At 37.6% G+C, this 12,997-nt stretch overlaps 1 protein-coding gene across 1 annotated transcript in view; it reads left to right on the forward strand.

Moving 5' to 3' along the window:
* The window catches only part of OPRM1 (opioid receptor mu 1), a 173,965-nt gene extending 168,595 nt beyond the window's left edge, over positions 1-5,370 (forward strand). The window contains exon 3 of the mRNA XM_044290574.1: positions 3,939-5,370. Coding sequence (XP_044146509.1) covers positions 3,939-4,465 — 527 coding nt within the window. The 3' untranslated portion in view covers positions 4,466-5,370. The remainder of the gene's footprint in view (positions 1-3,938) is intronic.
* Positions 5,371-12,997: the final 7,627 nt, after the last annotated feature.

Below are 12,997 nucleotides of genomic sequence, written 5' to 3' on the forward strand. Positions count from 1 at the left end.
ATGACCCTATGTGCACCTTCAATATTATATACCCTTTTAGGGATAGATTTCAAATAGCTCTGATATAGCAGAAACCACTAAATTATGAAATTGCTAAATTGGGAATTGTACTTCAACCCAGAACAAAAAATGTGCTTTGACGGACACTAAATATCTTGCCCAGCAACAACAGTACAGCGGTGGGTAACGAGAGATTTAGAGGGATTTAAATTTGAGGCCTAGTATTTAGGCGCTGGGTGACAGGTATGGGTTTAGTGACAGAATTAGACTTGGAAATACACAGTAGCGGGTGTGTGTGAAGTTATTCTGAATGACCCAATGTGCACCTTCAATATTATATACCCTTTTTGGGATAGATTTCAAATAGCTCTGATATAGCAGGAACCACTAAATTATGAAATTGCTAAATTGGGAATTGTACTTCAACCCAGAACAAAAAATGTGCTTTGACGGACACTAAATATCTTGCCCAGCAACAACAGTACAGCGGTGGGTAACGAGAGATTTAGAGGGATTTAAATTTGAGGCCTAGTATTTAGGCGCTGGGTCACCGGTATGGATTTAGTGACAGAATTAGACTTGGAAATGCACAGAAGCGTGTGTGTGAAGTTATTCTGAATGACCCTATGTGCACCTTCAATATTATATACCCTTTTAGGGATAGATTTCAAATAGCTCTGATATAGCAGAAACCACTAAATTATGAAATTGCTAAATTGGGAATTGTACTTCAACCCAGAACAAAAAATGTGCTTTGACGGACACTAAATATCTTGCCCAGCAACAACAGTACAGCGGTGGGTAACGAGAGATTTAGAGGGATTTAAATTTGAGGCCTAGTATTTAGGCGCTGGGTCACCGGTATGGATTTAGTGACAGAATTAGACTTGGAAATGCACAGAAGCGTGTGTGTGAAGTTATTCTGAATGACCCTATGTGCACCTTCAATATTATATACCCTTTTAGGGATAGATTTCAAATAGCTCTGATATAGCAGAAACCACTAAATTATGAAATTGCTAAATTGGGAATTGTACTTCAACCCAGAACAAAAAATGTGCTTTGACGGACACTAAATATCTTGCCCAGCAACAACAGTACAGTGGTGGGTAACGAGAGATTTAGAGGGATTTAAATTTGAGGCCTAGTATTTAGGCGCTGGGTCACCGGTATGGATTTAGTGACAGAATTAGACTTGGAAATGCACAGAAGCGTGTGTGTGAAGTTATTCTGAATGACCCTATGTGCACCTTCAATATTATATACCCTTTTAGGGATAGATTTCAAATAGCTCTGATATAGCAGAAACCACTAAATTATGAAATTGCTAAATTGGGAATTGTACTTCAACCCAGAACAAAAAATGTGCTTTGACGGACACTAAATATCTTGCCCAGCAACAACAGTACAGCGGTGGGTAACGAGAGATTTAGAGGGATTTAAATTTGAGGCCTAGTATTTAGGCGCTGGGTGACAGGTATGGGTTTAGTGACAGAATTAGACTTGGAAATACACAGTAGCGGGTGTGTGTGAAGTTATTCTGAATGACCCAATGTGCACCTTCAATATTATATACCCTTTTTGGGATAGATTTCAAATAGCTCTGATATAGCAGGAACCACTAAATTATGAAATTGCTAAATTGGGAATTGTATTTCAACCCAGAACAAGAAATGTGCTTGAACGGACACTAAATAACTCGCCCAGCTACAGCACTAGGGACAGATTTAGCTGGATATAAATTTGAGGCCTAGTATTTAGGCGCTGGGTGACCGGTATGGATTTAGTGACAGAATTAGACTGGGATATGGCCAAAAAATGAACAGACTATTGCTGGTTAAATGCACTTGGTGTGACAGCTTCACCCTGATGTAGGCTTTAGCCAAAAAACAACCACACCATTGAGGGTTAAATGCACTTGGTGACAGGCGCAGCTTGCCCCTGATTTTGTATATGGCCAAAAAATGAACAGACTATTGCTGGTTAAATGCACTTGGTGTGACAGCTTCACCCTGATGTAGGCTTTAGCCAAAAAACAACCACACCATTGAGGGTTAAATGCACTTGGTGACAGGCGCAGCTTGCCCCTGATTTTGTATATGGCCAAAAAATGAACAGACTATTGCTGGTTAAATGCACTTGGTGTGACAGCTTCACCCTGATGTAGGCTTTAGCCAAAAAACAACCACACCATTGAGGGTTAAATGCACTTGGTCGCAGCTTGTGCTGGCGCACCACAAGACACAAAATGGCCGCCGATCACCCCAGAAAAATGAGACTGACAAACGGTCTGTGCAGCCTAAAAACAGTGAGCAATTGAGGATCAGCAGCTCAATGATCCACAGCTGCAGATCGATCAGTTAATCAAGTCCTTTGGAGGAGTTAATCTGCCTAATCTCGCCCTACTGTCGCAGCCGCAACCTCTCCCTACGCTAATCAGAGCAGAGTGACGGGCGGCGCTATGTGACTCCAGCTTAAATAGAGGCTGGGTCACATGGTGCTCTGGCCAATCACAGCCATGCCAATAGTAGGCATGGCTGTGATGGCCTCTTGGGGCAAGTAGTATGACGCTTGTTGATTGGCTGCTTTGCAGCCTTTCAAAAAGCGCCAAGAAAGCGTCACAAAAGCGCGAAGAAAGCGACGAACACCGAACCCGAACCCGGACTTTTACGAAAATGTCCGGGTTCGGGTCCGTGTCACGGACACCCCAAAATTCGGTACGAACCCGAACTATACAGTTCGAGTTCGCTCATCCCTACTTAAGAGCCAAATTAGTTTAATTCTATCAAACTATTGATATGGTTAGTTCATGTGATGGTGTTCTACTTATAATGGAAGCCACAACAATTTGCCAGATCAATCGCACTATGAACAGCGTTAACAAAAGCATTACTTTTCTCTCAAAAGTGACAGAATCTGTGACAGGCAGTTTTATATAACTTTAATTTTATTTCAAAAACCCAGTATGGACAAATGTATATGCAGTTTTATTCTTTTAGCTTCCAAAATAGATGTAGATTGTTATATTACATGTTGTTTTGAAAGTTTACAATTTCTTTAAGTAATTTTAAAGTGGTTTATGAGATATAAAATTCAAACGCTCGTGGACCCTATGCTCTTGTCTAGTTCACTATGCTTTTCACTTTAGTCTTCATTAATCTGCATTGACTGTAGTTGATTGCATATGTAACTTAGCGTATTTCTCAAAACCAGAAAGGCACTTCAGCTCAAAACTGCATTGAGACTGAACTGATAACTGAGAACAGGAAAAGTCATTTAACAACTATCATTCAATGCTATTTGCTATGTATTATTTATCATACACTTCAAGGGATAACCTCTTTAAATTTAAGAAAGGAGACTTAAAAGAGGACCTGTCATCACTTTTCAACAACGAAATCTAATACCGCTAGTTGTTAATGTTCTGGAGCCAACATGATTTGGACACAAACACAATTGACTTTTTCACATAGGCTGTATTCACGAAATGAGGTAACTCTCAACATGTCTTCTTGGCTGCGAGATGACACAAGGCATAATTTAATGCCCCTTGAGGAGAGATGTCTCCTCTGCCTAGTACTTTTACTGCACATATTGGGCACACAAATGGAATGGTGACCATAGAGGGAGAATGGAGGGCAAGTTGAAAAAAATCCACAGCACTGGAATCCAGAGAGGAACAACCAGGGGTATTATGTTTCATTTTTGAAAGATGATTACAGATTCTTTTTAAAGTGGGTCTGTCTGCAAGCAGCAGCATGTAGTCCAGTGTGTGGTCCTAATCAATGACCAATAACTTTACACTCTGGAGAGGCTGCTAATTATTGCTTTATTTGTGCTCTAAAACTTGCTGCCCTCATTTTGGACATGATCAGTGTGACGTGACACCAAAAGGAACTGCAAAAAGTGTACATTAAATTTTTTTTTATGTTTTTAAGGATCAACAGATTGTGCTCTTATATTTCCACATCCTTCATGGTACTGGGACAACCTCCTGAAAATATGTGTCTTCATTTTTGCATTTATAATGCCGGTCCTTATCATAACAGTTTGCTACGGGATGATGATCCTACGTCTTAAGAGTGTCCGAATGCTTTCTGGATCCAAAGAAAAGGACAGAAATCTCAGAAGAATTACCAGGATGGTGCTTGTTGTTGTTGCAGTGTTCATTGTCTGTTGGACTCCAATTCACATATATGTGATTATTAAAGCCTTGATCAACATCCCTCCTTCTCTTTTTCAGACAGTAACCTGGCATGTATGTATTGCCCTAGGTTACACAAACAGCTGCCTTAATCCAGTCCTTTATGCTTTTTTAGATGAAAACTTTAAGAGATGCTTCAGAGAATTTTGCATCCCAACATCTTCAACCATTGAGCAGCAGAACTCCACCCGCATGCGTCACAACACACGTGACCACGTGTCCACTGCCAACACAGTAGATAGGACTAACCATCAGGTATGACTAGCAGTGGAAATGTCATGTCTGGATTCAGGAGACCCTGCAAGAGATGACATGACGTCAGAAGTTACTCAGATAACTACAGGGCTTTAATTCACGGATAGATTCGGACTTAAGTAGAAAGCTTTGCTTGGCACAATCATGTCCAAGCACTTTCAATAGGAGATAAAGATTGTCATTGACTAAGGTTAATATTTTCTGTGAATGTGGCATCGCATATATTTGTTATACATGTAAAAATGTAAAATAGCAAGGACTTTAATATGGAAAGAAATCTTACAATGTATAGAAGAATGACATAACTTGGGAGAGATTTCAAATGGGTTTATAAAACTGCACATTCCTTGATCAGTTGTTTCTAACCTTTTCAATGACTCTGTGTGGGTTTCTATAGCCACGTAAAGACAACGATAAGCATAATTGATGTACTGTAAATAACCTTTCTACATACAATTGTCTGTGCCACTTCAAAACTGTTTCACAGGGTTATTCTTGACTCTTGTTTGGTCATGCACATCAATAAAATGCTCAGTGATATTCATCTAATGAAGTTGCCACCAATAGGTATAGCCAAGCTGGTAAACAAGCCAATCTACCAAGCACAGAGTAGAATAATTATTTAGAACATATAATATACGAGATAAAACAGACAATTCTAAAACAACCTAAAAGCCATAAATCAACACAATGTTTGTAATGTCATCAAGTGCAGATAAGTTAATCTAGTGGATCTTGTGGACTTTTTTGCCTTGATAAGGACTTTTTGAAACATATAGGACTTGCTGTAAATTATATGAAGTATGCCTTGAACCTTTAATAATACATGTAAACAATGACTTATATCAGTGGCTGTATAGTTTATTAAAAGGACAGGTGCCGCTTGCATGCCTACACCCAGACTTTGTGGGTGGAAATGCTGGTCATTGACAATATAGGTGCATGCAAAGAATTCAGAAAAGGAGTAAAAAGATATCTGACAGATAAGATTATTGTAAACATCAAATGATTCATTTAATATACACATATAGCAATAGGAAAACACATTCAGCTTGTTGAGCTTTTATAAGAGTTGGAAATTTAGCCATTGTTGAAGAACTAGTTAATGTTGTTCAGTTGCATTTTATTTCCATTTGCCTATTGTGCTTTCCTTGATGGTGTGGCTAATATTTTCAGCTATATATGATCACTCCATGATGACATAACCATGTAAGTTGAGCATTATTAAATGTTAATATATTAAATAATAAAAATGAAAATGATGGATTATTCTTTTACTTTTATTTAACATTAACAATTGCACAAAGTAAGAAAATTGTGATTCATGCTGTGTGATGCCTTATGACTACCCCTTGTAAATATGAAACAGTATTTTCTTGACATTGATTTTATGTGTATATCATCTACAGTCAATGAATGATCCCTAGATTAAAAATAAAAATAAAAACTATGTTTAATGATACAATTTGTAAAAACAGATAAGCATATTACATATATAGACATATATGAAGCTATTTTTAACAACTGGAAAATTACATTTTAATTGTTGTATGACTAATTTAGCTAATTAAAAGTGGAGTATTACACTTTTTTCTAGAATGCTGGTAATTCAGCTATGATGTTACTGAAATGCTGTGTGTACAACATGTAAGCTATGACCTACCCCATTCTGTGCAATTTATTACCATTAATCATATTAATAAACTTGTTCTGTTATATGAGAGTTATTTTTAACATACTGTAAAGGTTCTGAAGACAAATATACATGTGAATATAATTACTAGAGGTCAATACATTTTCCTATTATAGGAGAATGTAATTTATGAAAGAAAGAGTAACACGTTTAACATTATATATATTTTTTTACTATCACTGACACTATCATAATGATTAGTGTTAAGTGAATCGAAGCATCCAAAGTGGAATTCGATACGAAGTTTAGGAAAAATTTGATTCAAAGCAGAATTTCCTTGTGCTTTATGGTAATGAATCAGATTTGTTAAAAATTGAAAGCAAGAAGCCAGGAAATGTGATATGACCCATAATGCCATGCTTTTAATTATAGAATATTGGATAGGGAGAGTGTAGGAAGAGTGCAGGGACAGAGCAAGATTTTGTGCAAGTGTCACGGTAGGTAGGTAAGCAGGAAAATAACCAAACACAGGGAAAATAAACAAAACAATTGACTAGGCCCAAAAGCTAGGGAGAAAAGGGTCACCTCCTATCGATCCCTAAGGCTTTCCCTATACTGCTGTACACATGTGCATACCATTATGGTGGATATGCACATGCCCTCGTGCCTAAGTCTATATACCCTGGGAAAACCCTGAGCAGTAGGGAAAGGGGAAGAGGCGTCCTGCTTCTTCAAACAGGAGAAAGCAAGCGTCTCACTAGAGGCCTGGATAAAAGACACCAAGGGAAGAAACAGAGAGGACTTATCTTGAGCTTGAGCAGACGATCCACAACACATCCAAAGCCCACAGGAATTAACTATAACCCTCACAGGCCACTGTGAGAAGGAGGAATAAATAGTCTCGCTAACAATCAACCCAGTACACCTGAGGGAAGATGGATCCAGCTCAAACCCAAACCAAAACAAAGAGAAGAGTCAGACATGTGCAGCCAGCCTGGCAGATCTCCGCACATTCACAGGGCAAGGCGTGGCAGCCAGATCTTCAAGCAAGATTGTGGCGGCTGGCCTGTTGCAAGCAATAAGTTTGATTTATTTTTATTTTATCTTGATTTCACACAGTTTTTACACTCAGATGCCGCGATAATGTAAGAACGCGGCATCCTGAGGGGTACAATAATGGGGGACACCGCAATTGCAGCTCCCTGTCATTGCACACACTACTTACAAAAATATGTTTCGTGACAAAGTAATTCGCCACGAAGCAAATTTTTTTGGAAGATTCGGCAACTCAGCCGAATAAAACTTTTGAAAAATGTGCTCCAAATCGCTCCACCAACTCCAGCCAAATTTATCGCAGCTAATACACTCTTTTAGCGAAAAAATTTGTCCGCGTTGTTATTGCAATCGTTGAAAATACGACAGTATTACCAGACAAATTACTCTACGAACTGAACCCAAATTCATCATTCCTAGCTACCACTTTCTGTTAGCAAAAATGTTATTCTCCTTCACTCGGCAGCAACGACAAATTTTAAACAAATTCTATGTCAATGTGCAGTGCAACAAAATATTAACCCATGTGGATCCCCTCATAAGGTCTGGGATCCCTCCATACTATGACCCTAATTGTATTTTGCTTTCAAAATGTATTAGGGTTAAAACCAGATGCAGAACTTGGTGGATGGATTAAACATGGCTGCTGGATTATTGCCATAAGGGACAAGAGCATGAAAACTAGCTGCCATATAAGATGGTGACCAAACATGGGCTATTGCTGGTATGGGGTGAAGGCATCTAAAGAGTTAAAACTCTGTGACCGTCATTACCGCTGGTCGTGGATAGTAGTGGTGGGTGTCTGCTGCACATGCCAGTGGGTGCCATTTTTAAAAGCTCAGCCGTCAACGTATATATACTGTCAGTGGGCAGGAAAGGGTTCATTTCCAGGCCTTCATACTGAGAGCCCTGGGTATACCTAATTTACATTGGTTCATGACTAATTAATTTATAATGAATCAAATTTCTTGTTGAAGTTCGGTGAATCTGAATTGAATTTTTTCATTAGGCTTGAGCAAATCGACCGTCAGATCATAGATTTAAAGTTGATTAGTTCAAATAGTTACATTTTTAATGCTGTATCCTATCTGCTTATTGAATAACAATTTAAAATCGCAATCTGAACCGTTCAGATTGCATTTTTAAATTGTTTTTCAATATGCAGATATGCATATAGTAGGAATTAACTGACTTTGGCTCTACTGAGTCAATACATTTTAATGCTGTACGGATGCAGCATTAAAATATAATTATTTGAACAAATCGACTGGATCTATGATCCGAAAGTTGATTCACTGAAGTCTAATTATAATCATCATCATCATTATGTTGTTAGAATTATTTGTAAAATTATCATGACTATATACTGTATTTTTAAGTGCCTAAGTGCCTAATTCGTTTAATATAATGGCTTAAGCTACTATTTCTAATACTGTAAGAATTTTGCCTGTCTGAAAACCTACTAGCTCGGATTACACTGAATATTTTGTTCAGTCTGCAATTGAATAAATATACACTGAACAAAAAATATAAACACAACACTTTTTTCGGTTTTGCTCCCATTTTTCATGAGCTGAACACCAAGATCTGAAACATTTTCTACATACACAAAAGACCCATTACTCTTAAATATTGTTCACAAATCTGGCTAAACCTGTGTTAGTGAGTAGTGTTGAGCGCAAATATTCGAATAACAATTTTTTTTTGCGAATATCGCAACAAATATTTTGAATATAGTGCTATATATTCGCTATATCTAATATTTGTAATTTTTTAACATTTTAAAACATGATTCCTCACTGCTTCTTGCTTGTGGGCCAATGAGTCATTTGCCCACAAGCAACTTAAGCAGGAAGGAGTCATGTTTTCATATAGGGAAAAAATTGACAAATATTCAAAAAAACTAAATATATAGTAATTTAGCGAATATATTCATTATTTTGAATATTTGTCTTTTTTCCCCAATCTGTACAGTTGTTCACATACTCCTCCCCGACAAGCGTCCCCATCACCATGAAAACGCCTGTGGGTTAGAATATACTAACGGATCTGAGTTTTCCCTGAGATCATGAAAACTCAGATCCGATGGTATATTCTAACCTACAGGCGTTGGGACGCTTGTCGGGGAGGAGTATGCCGAACAACTGTACAGATTGAAAATAAAAATAAATAAATAACGAATATAATCGATGTATTGCTATATATTTGTTTTTATGAATATTCATCATATTCTAAAACAAGAATATATAGCATATAGCAATATAGCAAATATTTGTAAAATACAGATATAGACTGCAATTTAGCTAATATAGATACTATATTAGCTAGTATGACTAAAAAAAAAGGTTATAGCATTATATTAGCTAAATTGGAGTCTATATGTGTATTTTTTTAATATTCGCTATATTGCTATATATTTGTTTTTTAGAATATTCGTCATATTCTAAAACAATAATATATAACAATATAGTGAATATTTGCTAAATACAAATATAGAGCAATTTACAAATATAGTGCTATAACCTTTTTTATAGTATTATTTATTTTTTTCTCTTCTGAACTTCAGATTTGGAAAAAATGTACACTATAAAAAATATATATTATAGCACTATATTAGCTTAGTTAAATTGCTCTGTTTGTATTTTCTCAAATATTCGCTATATTGCTATATATTCTTGTTTTAGAATATGATGAATATTCTTAAAACAAATATATAGCACTATATTTACTGCTATATATTCTTTTTTAATCAACTTCTCATTCCGTGATTTTTGCATTTTAGATTAATCGCAATTGCAAAAATAATCTTGAATACGAATATTCGAGAATATGAAACAAATATTCTAGCGAATATTCGCTAAATATCACGAATTCGAATATGGGACCTGCCGCTCATCACATTCTCTGAAACGCCTTTGGAGGCGGCTTATAGTAGAGAAATGAACGTTCATTGCACGGGCAACAGCTCTAGTAGACATTCCTGCAGTCAGCATGCCAATTGCACGCTCCCTCAAATGTTGCAACATCTGTGGCATTGTGCTGTGTGATCAGACTGAACATTTCAGAGTGGTCTTTAATTGTGGGCAGTCTAAGGCACACCTGTGCAATATTCATGGGTCTAATCAGCACCTTGATATGCCACATCTGTGAGGTGGGATGGATTATCTCGGCAAAGGAGAAGTGCTCACTAACACAGATTTAGACAAATTTGTAAACAATATTTGAGAGTAATGGGTCTTTTGTGTATGTAGAAAATGTTTCAGATCTATGAGTTCAACTCATGCAAAATGGGAGCAAAACCAAAAGTGTTGCCTTTATATTTTTGTTCACTGTAATTTAATATAATATAATTAAGTATCATTGAGTGTAATAAAAAATATATAGTACTCGAAAAATGACCCATCGCTGCCCGAGTATGAAGTGTTATTCTGTTTGTGTGTTTATTGGATTTGATCCAATAATGCCTAGGATGCCAATCAATGCACTTGTTTTTTACAGGGAAATCTCTATTAGCCCTATATACCCCACCAGTCACACACTGTCATAGTGCCCCGCCCTCCTTAACAATACCCTCCATAGAACCCCACACCTTTAACAGTTAACTCTACAGCACCTCGCCCCCTTAACAGTGACCTCCACAATTTCCCTTACAACAGATATTTTCACAGTGACCTTCTCCATTAACAATGACCTCCACAGATCCCTGACCCCTTAAAAGTGACTTTCACAGTACCTCACCCCTTTAACAATGACCACCTCATTGACAGTGACCTTCACAGTGCTTGCCTATTAACTGTGACCTCCACAGCACCATGCTCCCTTACCAGTGACCTCCACAGCACCCTGCCACCTTAACTGTGACCTTCACAGCACCACACCCCCAACAGTGACCTACAGAGCATTCTTCCCCCTTAACTGTGTTCTTTACAAGTTCCTGCCTTCTTAACAGTGACTTCTACAAAGCCCCACTTAATAATGACTTTCACAGCACTCTTACCCCTTAAAAATGACCTCCACAGTGTGCCATACTCCTTAACAATTACATCAACAGCTCCCACCCCCTTAACAGTGACCTGCACAGCACACTAAACCCATAACTGTGATCTCCACAGTGACCCACCCCCTGAACAGTGACCCCCATAGCACCACACCCACTTAGCATACATATTCATAGCACACACCTCATTAACCCCTTAGTGACCAGCCTGTTTTTGGCCTTAGTGACCAAACGTTTTTCCAAGAGCTATAACTTTTCTATTTTTCTGTCTATATAGCTGTATGAGGGCTTGTGTTTTGTGGGAAAAGTTGTACTTTTTAATAACGCTATTTTGTGGCACACATAACTTTCTGATTGACTTTTATTAAATCTTTCTGGGAGGGAGATGGGAAAAACAACAATTCTGCCACTGCGTTTTTACGTTATTAATTTTACGGCATTCATTTTTCGCTATAAATAAATAACATAATATCTTTATTCTCTGGGTCAGTACGATTACAGTGATACCAAGTACATATATTTTTTTTTTTTACGTTTTACTACTTTTTTGCAATTATACCCCTTTTTCGAAAAGGACATTTTTTTCCATTGGTATCATTTTGGAGTAAATTATGCTTTTTGACTGGTTGTCTTAAATTTTTTTTTTCATGGCAACAAAGAATAAATTAGCAATTCTGTCTTTTTTATTTTTTTATTTTTACGGTGTTCACCGTAGGGTATAATTTACATGATATTTATGTACTCCATGTCATTACTGATGTGGAAATACCAAACATATCGGGGAGATTTATTTTGGATTTTTTTTTATTGAAAAGCATATTTTCAATAGGAAAAAAGTGTTTTTTAATGGAATTTTTTATTTAATAAATGTACTTTTTTTTACCACTTAATAGTCACACAAAGGGACTATAACAGACAGTATTTTGATTGCTTTTAAAATGCAATGCACTATCCCCATAGTGCATTGCATTTTAATGGCAATGCTATTCTAACATTGGTGCAGCCTGCTGTAAATTACATAAGACCTAGCCAGCCTTCACACACATCGGTATCCCATGTTCGCATTTGCGGGGTGCACATGGGAGACAGAGAGAGCTGAACGTGGCATGTAAAGTGTAAAACAGCCTGGATCGGCACCTCCCCCGGGTGATCCGTGCAGCACATAAAAAAGCGGCGGCCCAACTTAGGGCCCCTTAATGACTGCCGTAAAAACATGTATTTGTGGTCACTAAGGGGTTAACAATGGCCTCCACAGCTCCTCACCCTCTTAACAGTGACTGCAACATTGTCCAGAACCTTAACAGTGACCTCCACAATGCTCTGACCCCCTAACAGTGACCTCCACAGCATCCTGTCCCACTCACATCGACCTCAACAATGCTCTGTCCCCCTAACAGTGACCTATTAGGTTTGTAACTTTATATATGACAGGATATGAGTGAAGCTGCAAGCTCTTATTGGCTAATATATTTATTGTGAATATCTCAGGAATTGTACATTCTAAAGAGCCGATACATTTATGAAAACCTTCCTGGACTCCCCATGTACCTATGTGCCAAATTTGGTGCAGATTAGTCCAGTTGTTTGACCATGCATAAAGTTCAAACAGATAACAAACAGACAGAAATTCATTTAAAAAAATGTAAATTCATTTACAAGAGATATGAGTGAAAGACTAGCAGAAGGACCTGGCTTTGCGCAGGTAAATTTTGTCTATTTTATTTAATGTTTGTGTATGTGATTAAAAGATATCCACTTTGTCCCCCTTAACAGTCACCTCCGCAGTGCCCCGCCTCCTTAACTGTAACTTCCATAGTGCACCACCCCTTAACAATGGCCTCTGCAGAACCCTCCC

This window comes from Bufo gargarizans, chromosome 4, assembly GCF_014858855.1.
Source record: "Bufo gargarizans isolate SCDJY-AF-19 chromosome 4, ASM1485885v1, whole genome shotgun sequence".
Classification (NCBI taxonomy): Eukaryota; Metazoa; Chordata; class Amphibia; order Anura; family Bufonidae; genus Bufo; species Bufo gargarizans.